General features: G+C 56.0%; 1 protein-coding gene across 1 annotated transcript in view; it reads right to left on the reverse strand.

Annotated features, from left to right (window-relative positions):
- ITPK1 (inositol-tetrakisphosphate 1-kinase) overlaps positions 1 to 19,272 on the reverse strand; it is a 159,352-nt gene that overhangs the window by 47,599 nt on the left and 92,481 nt on the right. Inside the window, exon 4 of the mRNA XM_057732469.1 lies at positions 17,922 to 18,047. Within this exon, the coding sequence (XP_057588452.1) occupies positions 17,922 to 18,047 (126 nt within the window). The remainder of the gene's footprint in view (positions 1 to 17,921; positions 18,048 to 19,272) is intronic.

Genomic DNA, 19,272 nt, shown 5'->3' on the forward strand with positions numbered 1-19,272 from the left:
GCCAGGCTGGCTCTGCACTAGGGCTGAGCCACTGGGCTGCTCTGCCCCAGGCTGGCCCTGCTGACGCCTACAGCACAACACGACCCCCCACCCACGGCGGCCCAGGCTGCGGGGAGCGACCCTCTGCGGCCAGCTCAGGTCCTGACAGAGCCCAGCTGCAGCCGGCCAGCCTGCTCCTCACAGAGAAGAAGGAGAGGCATACAGTACTCGCCCCCCGGATCCTCAGGAGGTAATGGGGCTCTGGTCCATGCCCCCCAAACACCAAAGGTCTCTTTTTAGAAAGTGGTAGCACGGGGAACTATATTCAATATCCTGTTATATGCCATAATGGAAAAGAATATTAAAAAAGAATGTTTATATATATACATATATACAGAAAACAGAATCGCTGCTGTACAGCAGAAATTAGCGCAACATTGTAAAGCAACTTACTTCAGTTAAGAAAAAAAGTGGTGACTCATTTTTTACAGATGTGTACTAAAACAATTTACAGATTAAACACAACGTCTGGGATTTGCTTCCCAATAACCAGGCGCTGGGGGTGAGGAGAGAAGCAGGTGAGGCACAGGTGAAAGCAAAGCAGCCACAAGCTGCTGACTCGTGAAGCTGGGTCATGTTCCAAGGAGTGCACTGCAGCATCCTCTCAAGCATTTAAAAATTTTCCACAACAAAAAGTTTGGGGGGAAATGGAGGGAGTGGGGGGAGTAATGAGGTCCTCCCTTTCTTCAACTCCCCGCACCCCCAGCTGTGCCAGAAAATGAGTTCAAACAGCAGCATCTTCCAGGAAGGAGAAGGACACTGCCACCCAGGTGGGAAACACAGTGAGAGATTACTCGTGGTAAAGATAATTAATAATAAATACTCATTATTGATAATAATTTAAAATAATAGCAGCTACAACTTACCCAGCACTGGCTACATGCATGTCACTGGATAAAGTGGTTTGCAAGTACTATTTCTTTTAATATAACAATCCTATGAGGTAAGAGCTAAAACTATAAATCTCTTAGAAGAACACACGGGTGTAAATCTTCGTGACCTTGGTGTCTTTAGCTATGATACCAAAAGTACAAGCCAGAAAAGAAAAAACAGATAAACCGGACACCATCTACCTCAGGAGCTTCTGCGGGTGCAGGATGCCACCGCCTGGGGCTTGGTGCTCTGGAGCGGGGGAGGGCCCAGGCACGGCCTCAGCTCATCACGCTCAGGACCCAGCGGCCGGAAGGCTGCTCGCTGGCCACAGCCCGGCCTCTAACCTCAAGGGCAGGACTGGGAATTCAGGCTTCGTGGATGGTTCTGGGGGCAGGGCAGCTAGGATGGAGGAAGGGCCACCACACAGAGTGCTGGGAGCCCCGTCTCCTCTCTAGGCCTGTTTCCTCCTCTCTCAAGCGAAGGCCAATGCTGGGAAGAGGTTACACGCGTGGCAGCTGGAGGCCGCCAGACCCGGGTAAAATCCTGCTTTCCCCACTTGCGACGCTGGGCCTCTGTAAGCCTCAGTCTGCATCTGTCCACAACTCAGTCGGACAGATGTAGAAGAGGAAACAGGGGACCGAAGCCTGGGGCCAGCGGTGGGCGGAGAATGCAGAGGCTAGGAGCTGCCCGGACCTCCCACGAACCAGCAGAATCTTGTCCTGGGTCTCTGGGTGGCCGGCTGTTTGAATGATGACTTCCTGGGCAGTCCACCCCGCAGACGCTCATGCCAGCCCCACAGCGGAGCGAGCCTGGTGCCCTGTTCTCAGGGTGCTCTCGACCTCCAGCCAAGGCAGCACAGGGAACAGCACGGTGCGTGCAGATGAGGTGTGCATGCAGAGCTGGTGAGCTACAGGCCGGCTCCCCTGCCAAGCATTCTGCGTGTTAACCTGCAGCCTGACAGGAAAGGCAGAGAAGCTTTTTAGGAGAATGTCAGAAAAATCCTGCTGGCCAGGACCAGTGGTGGCGGAAGGAGGGGTGGAACCAGGCTGGAAGCCATTCACGGAGCAGGGATTTGACAGCACCCAGTTGGCTGGAGAAAGTCCATCTCTTGGTTTGGTAACCTTTCCCTCCAGAGGCCCTGTCCCCGACCTGGGGAAGAGATGTCATGGGGGAGGATGGGAGCTCACTGCCCAAGGCTGAGGAAGGAGAGGAGAAGGTCAGGGCAGGGCAGAGCCAGGCAGGGCTGGGCTCAGGGGAGCGGCACTGCTCTACTGCTTCATCGGGGGCTAGGCACATGGTGTATCTGTGGGGCAGAAATCCATCGAGCTCCTCTCAATATGTACCCTCCTCTCTGTGTATGTTCTACTTCAATTAAAAGAAAAGGGGGGTGGGGGGGAGGCGGGGGAGAGAGAAAGCAAGCACTGGACTAAACAGCAAGGCCCTGGGTTGCAGTCCCTGCTCTGCCGTGTGGCCTGCCTTGTGCTTTACCTGGTCTGGGGACTCCAGCCTCCCATGTAGAGTGGATCAAAAATGGAAAATGGGGCCCAGTTCCACCATGACCATGCCCACAGCCCTGGGAGCCACCACCACCGATCACGGCAGCAATCACCTGGGAAAGACAACTACCTTTTGTGCTAAATAACCCCAATGGGACTTCAGAATCCAGATTATCACTGGGTTCTAGAAGCAGATAAGCATCGGTACTCAAGGCGAACCCCACATGCCAGGCACAGAAGAAACTCTCCAGGAAGCTTCCCAGGACCCCACGAGTCAGGGTCTGCGTTTCAATTAACACTCAGCCACCAAACGCGTGCTGGGGAAGAACTCAAATGACTTCCTTGTGGCTGTTAAGAATTACTCATGGGGGCTTTTACGGGAAAGGAGGTGACCTTGGGCTTACTCAGCATAATCTCACTCCTTCTGGCTCTTCCTGAGAGCACGATCAGAGCCCAGACCGTCCAGCTGATGGCACAAAGGCTGGCCTTTTAATGAGCTCCTTCCACACCAAGTGGTGGGTGAAGGCCAGGAAGCTTCTGGTTCCTCAAGTCTTGACACAATAACGGGGGTGTCCTGGCAAGATGCTAGGATGTCTTACTGTTGTTGATAATCACAACGGTAGTCATGACAGCAGCTAACTTTTCCCAAACACCCATCAAGTGCAGGACCATGTCCTACACCTGGCAAGAAATGACATGTTTATTCCTCGCAAGAACCCTATTCGAGGTCCTATTAGCAGCCCCATTTGATAGACAGAGAAACTGAGGCTCACAGTACCGCATTACCTGGACCAGGCTCTCCCAGCTAGGAAGTAGCCAAGATGGGATCTGAACCCACACCATCTGGCTCCAGAGCCCTCTAGTTCCTAGTCTGTGAAACAAGGCATGGCAAACCTGGGTAAACAAAAAGCATCTCAGTTCTAGCTATGGCAGGATTACTCAGGTTCATTCGTCAAAAAAATTTTTCTTTAATTTTCCATTATTTATGTATTTACATAAAACAAAAAAGACTGGGCACTTTTACACAAGCACACAGTTACCGTGTGGTGACGGTGAACCTTTCCTTAAGCATCAAGTCATGGAGGTTTAGTGGGATGAAAACTTCGCTGGGAATCAAAAGCCTTAGAATCAGCCTCTTGGTGTCACTAAATAATTTTGTGACGTGAAAAAAATTTACCACATTTTCTCAGATCTAGAAACCTAAGAACCTTCTTTTAAAACTTATGTTAAAAGGAAAAAAGTAAGCCTTTCTTATGTTCTGTCAGGTTATTAGCCTGGGGGCCTCTACCCTGCGGCGGGGTGGGGCGGGGTTCAGGCCGTGAGGCCAGGCACACTGCATCTGGTGTCAGCACAAGGAAAAGCAAAAAAAAAAGAGGAAAGTCTGTGGGCCCCTCCCACCATCTGCTCCTCCCACCACCCCAAGGTCTGCATCCTGGTTCACTCTTCTCCCAAAGACCCTCAAGGACCACCACACTCGGCCAGAGTCTGCATCTGTCCCCAACCCAGGATAAAGACAAACTAACACAACTGAAGACAGACAGTTCACAGGAAAGCAAACACAGGCACCGCGGCCTCTGGGAGGAGGATCCTCACGGCACCAAGGGAAGGACACGCGCCAGACCCACAGGAGGGCTGCTGTGGATGCTGCCGGGAGAAGGAACGGGTCCCGGAGGGCAGACTAGCACTGCAGCAGTGTCGCCAGCAAGCCTACCTTCAGAGGCACAGCATATGCTTCTGCAGAAAGCGAGACCTGTTGCTGGGAGGGAAGCTGCAGGTGAGGATGAGGTCATGGGCCGGGCTGGGCAGAGCTTCCTGGGAGGACAACTAACGAACCCTCTGGGTAGACCACTGAAGCCTGTAATCAGCCGAGGCCAGGGCCCAATGTCCCCAAGGCAAAGCCTTCCTGGAAGGCTTCCACTCAGAATACCTGCCTGTTCATCCGAGCTTCAGAAAACCACATACCATGGACAGGCCTGAAGAATCCACACTAGGCCCCAGTGCCTTGATGTCACACAATGTGCCAGGTAGCCACGGCCCTGGCTAAACCCTAGCACCCATGGCTGTTCAAGAATCATAGGCTGAGGGTCTAAAGAGGAGCCGGATCTGGCACAGGGCTGGGCCTGGAGATTCTTGCAGTTAAAGCTTGAGAGTGGGCTCCCAGGAGGCAAGAAAAGATTGTGGCAGTATCTAGTACATACTAGGGGCAGGACCGCCAAGTCCAGCCTTGCAGGGAGCCACCTGCAGTCTACTTGGCTGTGCAGTGCACAACCTGTGTAACTGTCCCTGACAGTCAGCCAAGGCTTTGCCTTCTAATCACCGGCAGACCACCTCTTTAAGGCCAGCCACGGCACCAGGGCAGTCTGGATCCCAGCACCACACCCTGTGAAAGTTAAGGTAAAGGCAGAATCTAGAAGTCTGTGTTCAAGTCCTGGAATCACCATTAACTTTATGTGTGCATCTGAAAGTCACAACTTATTTGCATCTCAGTTTTCTCCTCTATAAACAAGAGAGTCAGAATAACGTATTTATAACACCCTTTCTGACTTTCAGGTTCTAGGATTCTTTGATTTTTTGATGTGATGAACAAAAAAAGAAAGCTCTTCAGGCCCTGAATGGAGCCAGAATGCTACCCGGGAGCCCAGGGCCTGCTGCCCTCGAGCACGTGCACAGCAGTGACTGCACAGGACAACTTCGGCAGGGCGGTGGGACACAGCAGAGGGAAGAAGGTGAGCAGGACGTGCACACAAGCAACAGACAGATAATGGCTCTGTGTCAGGGACAGATGCCCACTCACCAGCTCAACCAAGCCCATACACACCCTGAGACCATCCTGTGCGGTCACCAGATGACTCTCCACCCCTCCCAGGCTCAGCCTGGCATGTAGACGGCATGTCCTCACCTACCACCACTTCTCTAACTCTTCTCAAATGGCAACCAGGGAGAGCTGAGCTTCCCCATCAGCAGACGCCTCGGTCTTAATCAACCCTCGTTTGTATTCCAGAGAGATCTCAAGTGTCTGAGCGCGCAGTCTGAGGCCTCCCAGGCAGCACGAGACCAGGGAGAGAGAGAACCCCCGGGGGTGGGGGGGTGCATGTGTGTGTGTGTGTGGGGGGGTGTGTGTGTGTCTGGGGGAGAAGGGGGGTCACCTCTTCAGCCACAGAGCAGCCACATCCCCCCCACCCTCACTGGGGGCTCGTAAGTGCACAGAGACTGGGGGGTGACTGGTGATAACAGAGTAGGGCAGTGTTGTCACAGGGGGGTGCAGCTGTGGGGGAGGGAACGAGGGGAGGAGAGGGGGTTTCTGGAAACCAGTGACGCTGAGCCACAAAGGCTCACAGGCATGGGACACATGAAAAGACATTCCAAGCAGAGGGGACAGCAAAAGCAGAGGCATGGGGTGAGGGGACCCATGTGGCGGGGGGACGGAGGTCTCAAAAGGGAGGTTACATGAAGACAGGCGGGAGAGGCAGCTGGAGACAGACCAGCCAAGAGGTTTGGACTTGATCCCAAAGCAACAGGGCCCTGAGCCGGGGAGTGACGAGCCAGCTTTGAGTCTGGTGGTGATCCGTTCAGCGGTGTGCAAGGTCAAGGGCCGAGCTCAGAGGGGACGAGGCCTGGGCAGCGTGTCAGGCACAGTGCTGGCCTTAGAAGCACATGCGTTGGGCTTCGCCGTTCAGGAAGGACTGAGATGCTGCCTGACCTTCGGCACAATATTGTGTCTGACCTGGCAGAGCTGCTGAAAGGCAAGCGACGATGTGATCTGCCCCTCAGCCTACCTTGCTCTTCAGACTCGTTATTTAAACCCACGAGCTCAGGCCCGGTGGTCAAGGCCTTCCAGCACAGGGGGTACAGAGCAGAAAGGCAGGCTGAGCACCAGGCAGGAGGAAGATAACCAGGTTCAAGGTCCAGACAGGCTGAGTGAGGCTGGCACAGACACTACCCTTCCCAGGGCCCGGAGTGCCTGGTGGCAAAAAACAGGATGAGGAGGTGATTGCCAGGGCTCAGTGCACTCCGATTCTCTGCAACTTGGTGCCAAATTAAACTGATTAGAAACACCTCCCAATGTGCTGGTGGAAAACGGGCCAGCACTTGCTTGGTGGGAGTGTTACTGGCTCAACTTTTTGGAAAGAAACTGGATAACAGCCAACATTAAGAGTACATTAACTCAGCATTTCTATTTCTAAGTATTTATCCCACATAGTTCCCCACATGTGCACACAAAGATATACATACAAAAATATTTAATCACTGCAGCATGTTTCCAAAACATGATCTATCAGTAGAGAACTGGTTAGGAAAAGGATTCAAAGCCATTTAATGGAACACTCTGCAGCCATTAAAAAGAATAAGGCAGCCTAAAGGAAGGACTGATATGAAATCATTTCCAAGACAGATCACACAGAATAATGGCTTTGTGTGACGACAGGAAGACTGTCCCTGCTCACGTACACAGGACTCCCCTGGAAAGGCCGCTGCAACCACGGCTGCTCCCAAGATGGGGACGGGCTGGCTGGGCAGCAGGGATGGGGAAAGACTCCTTGAATTTGCTGCATGTGCATGTGTTACCTGCGGCAGACGGCGGAGAGCCAGCCAGAGAGGACACAGGCAAGGTCACACCTATGGAACCCACCAGAACCACGGTGCACGAACAGACCGGTAAAACTCACTGTCCCAGCGCAGAAGGTGGGAGAAACACTGGAGCGTTTGGGAAGCTTCCTGGGAAGCAGAACGCCAGCAATAACCCCCACCTGTCCCTGCTGGTGAACAAAAGTCACAGAACAAGGGGTTCAGAAAGGACAAGAAGAGGTTGGAGCACCCAGGCCCCAGGCTCCAGAATGAACTGGATGTGACCTGAGCCACTCAGGGGGCCGAGGGAAACCCTTCCAGGTTTGCGGGTGGGGTGGGGAGCAGAGTGCCTGTGGGGGCAGGGCTGGGCCCGGGCACCCTGGGTGTGAGAGACACACCTGCCCCAGCGTGCCTGCCGGTGGCCTCCAGGTCACAGGCACCCCCATCCCACCCCGAGGATGGATGCCACCCACGACTGTCCACCCCCCGCTCATCTTCCCAGACAGGCTGCGGTGTCACACGCCTCACTCAGCCATCTGGGAGAGAAAACTGTGGTCCCCATGGGGGAGACACTGTCGTTCACAGAGCCAACAGAAAATCCATGACGAGAAGCAATCCCACCAAAGTATAAGCCCGAACACTGAGGAAGAGGGGTGGGGAGGAAACGGAACCCTTTACCATCTGAGACAACAAACACCTTCTCCCCCGCTTCCCAGGCCCCCGACGAGAACAATGCCTCCCTTTCTGTCCCCAGACCTCAGCACCAAACTTATAAGCGTTCTCCACCTTCCGTCAGCAGGAGGCTGGCAAGGTGCCTGGCCGGGCTCTGCACCTGACAAATGTCACATGCCCTGTCACAGCGCCAGGGCACTGCTTAGGTCCTCAGGCAAACAGAGAGAGACCTCGGCCACACACCATCTCCGGCACTGGGGAGGGACGTGCAGGGCTGGGGGCCGGCCAGGAGAAGGCCTCTCCTCCCGGGCTGACGCTAAACCAGGACAGGCTGGCGTTTCCACTCAGGGGTCACTGTCGGGCCTGGAGCGGGTCCCAGCGGTTATCTGGCCCAAGTGTCACAGCTGACAGCTGAGCAAAGTGAGAACCAGAGAGGGGCGGCCTGGTCGCAGGAGCTTGGTTCCAGCCCAGCTCAGCAGCGGCCCCTCACTCCTGAAGCACCTGTCTTAACCTTGTGTGCCTTCTCCACACACCTTTTCACATGGGCCTGCGGAGCAGCCCCTGCCCTCGGGCCACTTCCCAGGACCCAGGCCACAGGCTGGCTCTGCCTGCCCCACCCGGGCTGCAGCCCTCCAACCGGAGTCCGACTTTCAGTTCCCAGAACACGCGCAGGCTCCCCGAGGCCTGCAGGCCCCCTCTCCTGCTCTGCTGGGCGAGCGAGGTTACACCCAGGGCTTGGGGCACCCACACCGCTGTCGGCGGGGAGAGAGGAACTGTCTGGAACAGAGCAGAGTTCGCAGTGTGCCGCTGAACTCTGGGATCGGGGGCCACTGGGGCCAGGGGAGGCCTGGGCCCCTCGCCCCTGCACTCAGCCACCCCGCCCTCCCAGCCTCTGGCTGCAGAACAGAGAACAGAGAACAGAGACAGCTATTGCTGCCGACCGTGACCCTGGCAATGACCCCTGGTGCTGCAGTCAACAGTCTCACTTCCTGCCGCACACCTCAGCCCTCTTCTCAGCGGCAGCCATCGCACGCGTGGTCCACACACTCTCCCCCGGCCGCCGTGCTCGGCTGTACCAGCCTATTCCAGGTCCACAGGCCCCTGTGCCCATCCTGCCCTGCCGAAGGGCCTGGCAGACGTAGCCCCCTCGGCCTACTCCACTACGTTCCCCTGCTGACTGGGCCTTTTAGGCCCCGGCTCCAGTGTCACTTCCTCGGAGAGGTGATAAGAACCTCCCTGTTATCACAGGCCTTGCACGCGCGCGTGCATGCACACACACACACACACACCCCTCCGTGGGGACAGGGGCTGCATCCACTTGATTTGTCTTATTTTCTGTATCTGCGATGTCTTTTAGGATTCCTGGCACACAGTGAGTGCTCAATTAAGACCTGTGCAATGAGTGGTTATTTGATGAACGATCTCCGAGATCAATGGAGAGGCTGAGAGGTACGGGCCAGGTCAGGGGCTGGAAGCCAGCGGGGGTGTGAGGCCTGAGGCAGGGGGCGTGGCCCCCAGCCAGCGTGGGAGGGACTCACAGAGGGTCCTCGTGCCTCACTCTGTCCATCCCCAGAGGACTGAGGTCAGAGGAGGTCCAGCCCATGGCCCGCCAGAGCAGCTTTACTCCTGGCTGGTGAGAGGCTCTGATTTATTACCCAAAGTTGAAAGAAGCCTCATCACAGGCCTTTATCGTGCGCACACAGGCCACATGCGTAGCACAGAAGCAAGTCAGGAAGTCATGGCCCCACACAGGCCAGGAGGAGAGTGGAAGAGACCTTCCTGCCATAGAAGTTCCTGAAACAAAGAACCCACAAGACTACAAACCTCCTGATCGGAGTTCCCGATCTCCAAAACCCAGGTAGGAACCCTGAAATGATGTGTATACATAATTTCCCTACGACTTGGGGAAAATGTATTATTAGCAAAAGTCAGTATTTCTAAAACCCAGCAGACCTCAAACCCTGAGCTGTGAAACGGTGACTGACGGCATGCACACGGAGGGACCACAGCCAGCGCGCCGGGTGACCTGAGGCTTCCGGGTGGCTGTCCCTCCCACCGCCCCACCCAGGGCTGCACGAAGTCCAGTTCTGCTCCGAGCAGGGAACGGGGTCATAAAGTCGCGCGTCTTCCTGGGGGGCCGGCCTCCCTCTCCACAGGGAAAGCCCTGCAGACAATTAATGGCCCGAAATGGCACCAAGCTCCCTGGGGCGAAAGGAGTGATTCAGAGCCACTGCACGCTGGTCTGGCCTGGGCACACAATGGGCAGCTTGTGTGGCCACCTCCGCCATGGCAGGAAAGGCCTCGTGACCCAGGACAGCAGGCGTGGGGAGGCTGACCCCACGGCCACCCTGGGCCAGGATCTGTCCTCGGGCCAGGGCCACCAGATCCACCCAGCTCTGCCTCCCTTGACCTCTGCCGGCCAGCATTTCATCATCGTGTGACAGCAGCGATGTCGGAGGCGATGCTAGACAGTGACCGGGAGTCACCGGCCCTCAACCCTCCAGGGGTCCGTGAGCTGCTGGCCAAAGCCCCTCTGAAGCATATGTGAAAAGAGCGCAAGCTGCCTTCTTACGGACTGCAGGCAAGGGATTTAACTTCCTTGGGCCTCAGTTTTGTCACGTGAGAAATGGGGAAGCGATTCCACTTTTCCATGGATTGATACAAGTACCAAATGAGACACAAGACGCGGAGTGCCCAAGGCAGAGAGGGCCACTTGGGATGTGCTTGGGAAACGGTGGCCTCTCCCGCGGCTCCATGGAGACCGCCCGAATCGTCCACAGGTGCTCAGGGCTCTTACGCCGACCCCCACCTCCGGAAGGCCCACACGCCACCAGGCACTGCCCCCAAAATGGACAGAAACTCACTTAACTCTTGATAGGTTTAGACCTTACTTACCTTCTTATCAGATTAGGAGGTCGCCAACAACAAAAACTGTTGTTTCTTCTACTTCCACTCCATGCCTGCAGCATACAGGACAGAGCCCTGTGCCAGTGGCTGCTCTATAAACATCTGAGGTTGACAGGCCTGAGTCAGGGTCTGAGTCAACACAGCTGTGAAATCACTTCGGAGCCGTAGGGGTTGGAGTATAACGGAGCTGCGGTCTTTGGGGTGATCACCACTGGTCATAGCAACGGCCTTTCGGGTTGGGTACCACTGCTCTTCTGCTGCCATCCTGGCATGTTCCTGTGTGGCAGGTGGGGAAACTGAGGCCCAGGTGGGTGAGCTGGCGAGGAGTGGAGCCAGGCACAGTACCCAAGTGCCCCTGAAGCCCACCCGGCCTTGCCTCTAAGGATAGTCCATAGTTCTATTCTCTGGTCACAGAGCACAACTGTCACTGGGGGACACGTTCATAATCACTGTCTCACTGACTCCACTTACAACTAAGAACTCTCAAGTTGGCTGGGACCTTCAGTCACAGATAAGGCTGCTAGTGCAGCACTGAGATCATCATGGTATAAGAGTCAGTCAACACGACTGAGTGGTCACTACGTGCTCCACCTGGGCAGAGTGTTTCACGTGTGTTCTCACACGCCAGGCGCTAACAGTGAGAGTGGTGAACGCTTACACACACTCAGGGCTGAGGGCATCACGCGTGCTAACTGGTTGAAGCATCTTTTTTAATTTTTTAGAAGAAAGGGACCCTGTGTGCTGTTGTTCACCTTGTTCAGCTTCCGGGCTTGCAGGTGGCTCCTGCTTGCCTGGTCCCTGCAGGCAGTCACGGCCTGGAGGATCCACGTGGCCCCTGAAATGTTAAGAGTCCCTGGCACTTTGGGGCAGAAACTAAGAGCCAGGACGAGCTTCACTGTGGTCTCTTCCCTCGGCCACCACGACCCGTCAGCAGCTGCCCGTCATCGGGTCCCAGACAGGCAGCAGAGCTCAGCGGGCCTTCGTGGGGGGGGGTGTGGTACAGGGTAGAAGGAGGCCTGTGCTGGTCCCCACAGACTGGAGAGGGAGGGGCCTTGAAAGTCACCCCCTCCCATGTCCTCCAACATCTCAGGAGGAAACTGGTGGCTGCAGCTACACTGCCAGGGAGCGGCAGGCCACACGCGGGCCCACTTCCTGCCCCGGGGCCAGGGCCCAGCAGATGCTCAACTCATGCCTCAGGGATCATCAGTGCTCTGAGGGCTGGACACATGTTAAATACTCGGTCCACCCACAGCCCTGGGAGGTACGGACTACAGCTGTCCACTTTTTATAGATGAAGGAACTGAAGCACATGCCCAAGGCCAGCCAACAGGCAGTGGTGGGGCGAGCTCTGAACCCAGGCAAGTGCTCCAGTATGAGCGTTCCTAACCACCCTGCTGCAGGAGCCCAACAGTCTGGAGGAGGAAAAGGGCAAATGTGAGGGCTCTAGACATTCACACACAGAGTACCAGGAGGGCTCCAAGGAAGATACACAAGTAGTGAATACACACGCAGAAAGATGCTTGACACCATTAGCTACCAGGGAAATTTTAAACCACCTCAAAACCACAAGATACCACGGCACACCCACTAGGAAGGCTAAAATCAAAGTCAGAAAAGTGTTGGCAAGGATGTAGAGACACTGGAACCTTTATACGCAGTGGCAATCTAAAATGGTACAGCCACCAGGGAAAACAGTCTGGCGGTTCCTCCATCGACCACCTGCCCCAGCAATTCCACTCCTGGGTGATGACTCCTGACAAGTGAAAACACGTGCCATAAAAACATACGTGAATGTTTCCGACAGTGTCATTCATAACCGGCAAAAGATGGAAACCACCAAATGTCCACCAGCTGATGACTGGACAGAAACACTGTGGTCTGGCCAGACACTGGAATGGTATTCAGCCATGAAAAGGACAGAAGCACTGATTCACACAGTACACGTGGATGAACCTTAAAAACATTATGCTGTGTGAAAGAAACCAGTCACAAAAGATGGTGTTCTTCTGGTGGTGTTTTGGGGTTTTTTTTTTTTTTTTTTTTTTTTGGCCTTGACGCCTGGCTTGTGGGATCTTAGTTTCCCAACCAGGGATTGAACCGGTGCCCTTGGCAGTGAAAGTGTGGAGTCCTAACCATTAGACCGCCAGGGAATTCCCAAAGATGGTGTATTATATGATTCTATGCAGATTAAAGTGCAGAAGAGGGAAATGTATAAAGACAGAAAGGGGTGGCTGTCCACGGCTGGCAGGGGTGGGGTGGGGGTGACAACTGAAGGGTTAGGGCTTCTTCCTGAGGTGATGAAAATGTTCTAAAACGGACCGTAGTGATGGTTGCACATATCTGTGGACACATTACAAACCACTGGATGGTACACTTTACAAGAGTGAATTGTATGGTATGTGCGTTTATCTCAATAAACTTGCTTTTAAAAGGATGGTGGGGGGAGCTTTCCTGGTGGCGCAGTGGTTGAGAATCCGCCTGCCAACACAGGGGACACGGGTTCGAGTCCTGGTCTGGGAAGATCCCACATACTGTGGACAAATAAGCCCATGCGCCACAACTACTGAGCCTGCACTCTAGAACCTGTGAGCCACAACTACTGAGCCTGTGCACCATAACTACGGAAGCCCACGCGCCTAGAGCCCGTTTCCACAACAAAAGAAGCCACCGCAATGAGAAGCCTGCGCACCGCAATGAAGAGCAGCCCCTGCTCTCTGCAACTAGAGAAAGCCCGCAGAGCAACAAAGACCCAAGGCAGCCAATAAATAAGTAAATAAATTTATTTATTTTAATAAAATTAAATAAAATAAAAATAAAATAAAATAAAATAAAAATAAAGGATAAGGGGTAGGAGGTGGGGAACTGGGCTACTGAAGGTTGATTCAATGCTGTTTCCTTGCAGGTAATGATGACAAAGGATCCACGTGCAAAGCGTGCACTCTCTGCCCACATCCCCGGGGGTGGGGTAAGAACACCATCCCAGATCCACTTCCTACAATCAAACAGCTGACGGGACCGGAGAGGTGAGGGGGGCATCGTCCTGTAAGGGCCTAGGCGGGCCTGGCTGCTAAGAGGCTGGCCTGTCACGGCTGAGCAAGGGACACTCAGGACCACTGGGGCCCTGGGGTGAGGAGAGGGCACGGCTGAGCCTCCAATGGCGTGACTCCCTCTCCATCTCAGAAGACTGCCAGGTTTCAATGACTACAGTGTCCCCACTGCTCGAAGTTCATCCTGCACTGGCAATTCCCCCTCCTAAGTAAGGCCTCTCGTTCCAGTTAAATCTGATCTTATCACCCCCACCCTCAGCCTGCAGGATAAAGTCCAAGCCCCACAGCCTGGTGTGAAAAGTGCTCTCTCCACTCTCACGGTCCTGCAGGTACCCACACCGGAAGGTATGTCCACATACACCCAACAGGCGGCGCTGTCTGCCTTGTGAGTCCTCCCAGCCCCCTCCCAGTTGCCCACTGGAGCCAGTTTCTCCCTCCCCTGACCTGCCTGGGTACCCTGCACCAGCCCAGCACCCACGACGCTCTTCCACTTCACAGACACGTAGGCAGGACTCCTACGTATGAGGCACCATGTGTGGCAAAGGGGAGCTTGAAGCAGACACGATCCCTGCCCCTAACCCCCAAATGCAGAGACTGGCGGTAGCAACCGATAAACAATTACAAACTGCCAAATGGAGGGAAGGAAAGGTGCAAAGCTTTAAGCGCTTAGGATGGGGAATGTGTCCTAAGTCAGATAATCAGAGACATCCCTGACGAAGGGACACCTGAGCTGAGAGCTGGGGGTGGGGACAAATTCCATTTAAGGGAACTGCTTGTGCAAAGGCACTGAGGTGGAAAAGAGCTCAGACCAGGAGCAGCTGCTGTTGGGGGGGTGGGAGGGGGGTGGGCAGGCAAGGAAGGGGCAGATGGGACACGATGAGGCTGGGGAGGGAGGGAGGGAAGCCACAGGTGGGCCATGTCAGAGGCCACCGTCTTCATCACCATCACAAAGGGGAGGTGTGAGAGTTTTGAGCCAGGACAGCAGGGATCAGGTCTGCACGCCTCCTAGCTCATCACTCTGGGGGCTGTGAGGCAGTGCCTGGTCTCCCCAGGCCTGTCCTCCAGGCTGGGAGCTCCCACGGATGGTGCTCTGCAGGCAGAGGGCCACTGCAGAGGAAGCTGTCCTGCGTTCACACTGGGGGTCCAGGGGCCATCTGGGGCACACTTAACACACACCCTTCCAGCTCGTGAAGCTGGGAGAAGAGGTGACACTTTAGACTCAAACCGCCGCCTTCCAAACTCATTCAGGGAAAACTCCGGGAAGCTCCACCTAGACGGCGCCGCCTGCCTCGTGGAACTAGATCCCCGTAACGTTTCTGGCAATTCTGGGCCAGCAGCACGAGGACCACCTCCCCGGGCCACACCTGACGGCTGGCTCTGGATGCCACAGTGAGAAGGTTCTCGTTGCTCCCCTGAAGAAGCAGCTCTAGAGGCCGGGAGACCCCTGAGCACTGGGACAGGGACCGTCCCACCACCCCAGCCCCACTCGCCCACATGGACTTGGGCCCCAGGGGACCTTTGCCCAGGTCTGTTCATGATAACTGAATCTCGGGCAGAGCCCTGGCGGCACCAGGCTGCCGGCTCCACAAGAACCTTGGCGCAGAAAAACAACTGAATCATCCTGATGGTTCTCCAAGCCAAGCCCTCTCGAGGCCAATATTTTTTTAAAGGGCGGGGAGGGGGGTAGGCAGCAGCTTGGGAGCTGGTTTCTATGGCAACTAGCTCCAGTGCTCTGCATAAGCCCCAGACCCCCAACCCCCAACCTGTCCACAAGGGCGGCCAGAAAAAAAGATTAACCTCTCAGCTCTGAGAATTCCTTTCCATCCCTGGGCCCTGGGGGCTTGATGGAAGCAGCCCACGGGCAGAATGCTCTAGTGCTGTCAGAAACATCTCAGAAACTCATCCATCTTGACCCACACGGCCTCAAGCCACTTCCCCAGGGACCGGAATATTGCCTTTGGAGAAGGCCCTTTGAGCTGAGCCCCTTCTGGGGAAAACCACCTTCCTCTGTTTCCTTACGACAAAACTCAGAAAAGTCAGCTTTGCAAACCCAAGCCCAGAGCCCTGCTTCCCAGTCTCTGAAATCTGAACATCCCTCTGCCTCTACTGACCCTGGGCCCCGCCCCCGACCTAAGCCCACGCCTCCTTGTTCATGTCCCAAGAATAAATATTAAAACAGGAATCTGAAAACAACAGCATGGGCAAGATCAAGTGTCAGTGTATGGCCTGGCTTTGAACTTGAATCTCGTATCTTGCTCAGGGTGGGATGACCAGGTCAGCGCCAACAGTACCGGGCCCGGTGGCAGGAAGACAGCCTGCGAGCCGCTGAGCGGGCCTCGCCTGGCACCTTTCAGGCCCTCTCTCCACGGGCCCCACCCGTCCCCTCTCTTCTCGGGGCCTGTGCAAAGTGCAGCCTGTCACCCTTCTCCTCAAAGGATAGGTCTCTTCACAGAAGAGGAAACGTCCCGGCCTTATCAGATATCCACTTCATGCCCAAGCACAGACGACAGTGAAAATTTATCCCAGAGATACTGAGGCTGGAAGGTTACCCTGAGGTCAGCTCAGGCATCCGAGGGCCAGCTGCTGTGTGTGCCCTGGGTGGGACAGACTCCTGGGACCCCGCCGAGACCTCCCTGGGAAACACAGGCGGTGGCTGAAACCCTTGACGCTGCACGTCCCCACATCCCTCCTGACATGCTCTCTAACCTTCCTTGTGCAAGAACGGGAACACAGGGAACCCAGCTCCCCTGTACTGTTCGGCCACACCTGCCCTGCGCTGCAGACTGTGTGTGTGCTCGGGGGGAGCAGGGGATGGGAGGTCCCCGGGGTTGGCTGTTCTATAACTCCCAGGGCAATGGGATGGGCTGAGGCCTGCAGTCCCTTACCTAAGAAAGTGGTGAATGACACAAGCAGTAGTGGTGGAGCAGCTGTAAGAACTCAGCAAACAGATACTGCTGCGTACTCCGACATTCACCTCTCATAGCAACCTGCCCGTCCTAAGGAGGAGGAACTAGCAGCAACCCCCTTTTACAGAAGAGGAGACTAAGGCTCGAGGGGGTCAGGTGATCTCACGGGCATCGACCTGCGACTAAGCCCTCGCTGGGGCCTGAGCGCCACGGGAAGCACTCTATACGCACCGTGCTGTTTGCCCCTCTCAACACGGCGTGAGGCTTTCCTGGTACTAAAGCCACTCTACAGATAAGAAAACTGAGGCCTGGCGGGCTCAGAGAGGAGCCCAAACACACCTTTCCCCACGGTCCCCAGCCCTGTGGAAGCAGGAGGGACTTCACGTTGCTGGCCAGGCAAAGGCCCTGCAGGGCACCACGTGTGGACAGCACACGTCCCCAGGTGCATGGGGGAGGGGAGGGGACCCCAACAGGGCCATGAACAGGCCAGCACCAGGGATCAAGGAGCCACCTGCTCAAAAAGGAGGGGGCGAGGGTCACAGGCAAGCGAGGGAGGCCGAGGTCACGGGCCCTGGACACACGGGGGAGAGAAGATGCTGTCAGCAGGAGGGCTCCCATGTGGCGATGAGAGTCCCCTTTGTCCTGATAAAGAAAGACAGGACGTCAACCCTCCAGTTATCACACACTGAAAAGTGCTGGCTCCAGCATCCCTCCCACTAGGGAGGCCCTCTCTCCCGGCTGCATTTTCACTGATAATATGACCTTGTTTTTCATGACCCCTGAGCCGCTTTCCTGAGGAATGAATCACGTTCTTGTCCACAACGGAGAAAACAGGGCAAGTCAGTGGGGGCGACAGCAGCACCCCCCAAGGTGGCGGGCAGGTCACCGTGGGGTCAGGACCCACACCACTGGGGAAACGGGGAAGGGAGGAGGGAAGAGCCAAGAAGACCTGGTCCGAGCTCAGAGATGGGCACACGGGGCCAACGCCATGAGCACAGAGAGGGAATTCTCCACCAAGGAAGCACGCGGGGGCCTAGCGCGGCCGTTCCAGTTCATAGGTCCTTGGGGTTCCTTTCTCCAAGAGTGGCAAGAGGGTTCTCAGCACCTGTGGCTGTGGCTGTGTGTGCGCTGAGGACGCAGAGGCCACACCTGGACTCGGCAGTGCTCTGATCAGTAAATCACGTCTCTAAGGGTAGAGGGCAGAAAGGCTGCCAGCCATGTCCCTGGTTCAATCCCTTCTCACCTCCGCCGAGACAGAGGCCCCGGCAGGGACGCGCCCGACCCCAAGCCCATGTCTTCTTGGCAGGGGCAGAGCCGCGTCTACACAGCGCACAGCCAGACAGCTCCAGGCTTTAGAGATGCACAGAGCCATTCCCAGCCTCCCCCGCCTCACCTCCACCTCCTCCCCCACACACCTGGAACCTGTGCACCAGCTCCAGGGACTGGCTGTCGTTCTGGTCGGCTTCGAGGATGACATCGGTCAGCTTGTGGATGATGACGTCCAGGGGGCCCTGCTCCTCGATCGGCCGGCTGAGGTTCAGCTGCGAGTGGGAGACACAGAGAAAAAGAACAACTTCAGCTCTTGAGCCGCCGCCCTGTCTATCCCACCCCCTCTGCACATCCTTGAGGCACGGAGAGGGGGCAGGAGGGCCGGCACTCGTGGGACAGGACGGGATGAAACAGGATGCACCCGCTGAGGGCCCGGAACCCCTCCAGGACAGGCCCTGTGTTGGTACTTCTGTCCCCGAGCCCCAAGGGGCCCAGGACACAGAAGACACACACATGGAATCAGGGTGACAAAGTATCTATGGGTCAAGGGAGAGTCCCTGTGAAAGCATTTACTGGCCACGTTGCAGCTGCCCTACCACCAGGTCTTTCAGGTGGGGACATCAGGGTTCAGGAAGGTCAAGTCCAATGACTGAAGTCACATGGCCACACCTGAACTAGATCCAAGCAGACACTCTCTCCATGAAACTACACACAGTCCTGGCAAAGCTGTGATCTGCGTGAATCTAAGAGCCGCTGCTTTGAGAGGCCAGAAGCTGGCACGTCACACTGAGATCGGGGCCTGTGATGACAAAGTGAGGGGGTGCAGGGCTGCCTGGAGTCCCCGAGGCACAGCTTGCCCTGCTCCAGTGGGGGACGTGTTTATTTTTTCAAGAGCATGGGGTTAGGAAGATCGGAGCCGGAGCTGCTGGCTGACAGACAGTCGGCATCACCTGACCCCCAAGACAGGGGCACCTGCCAACAGCCAGGGCCGCCTGACACGGCGCTTCCTGACCCGCCAGATGTCCGCCATCCGGCACGCGGCCACCACCACCTGCACGGCCCGCTCCCTCGGAGCCGGTGGCGCCAGCCCGGCACCTGGCTGACCCCCTGGATGGCCTCAGCAGAGGCCAGAGAAGGCCACCAGCCCCACCCCTGCCCTCAGCCCCACCCCCAGGTGGGGCTCCCTCCGGGATTCCAGGCTGTTTGTTTCAAAGTCATTAGGAAAGAAATCACGATGACAGCTCTATGGAGGCACCATGATAAAAATGTATGTCCATTTGTTTCTTTTTATTTTCCAACCACACAGTGAGAAGCAACTGCACAAACACAGACTTCTGAGACCCGCCTAGGACCTCACAGTGAGAAAGAGGCAGAAGCTGGGCCCGTCATCCAGCCCCCATCCTGTGCCCCGTGCCACGCTGTGCCCTGGGAGGCGATCCTCTAGAGCCACGACCACCCGGCTGCCTTGTCCTCGGGCTGCTGGCTGAGTCTGGCCAT

Source organism: Hippopotamus amphibius, chromosome 4 (genome assembly GCF_030028045.1).
Source record: "Hippopotamus amphibius kiboko isolate mHipAmp2 chromosome 4, mHipAmp2.hap2, whole genome shotgun sequence".
NCBI lineage: Eukaryota > Metazoa > Chordata > Mammalia > Artiodactyla > Hippopotamidae > Hippopotamus > Hippopotamus amphibius.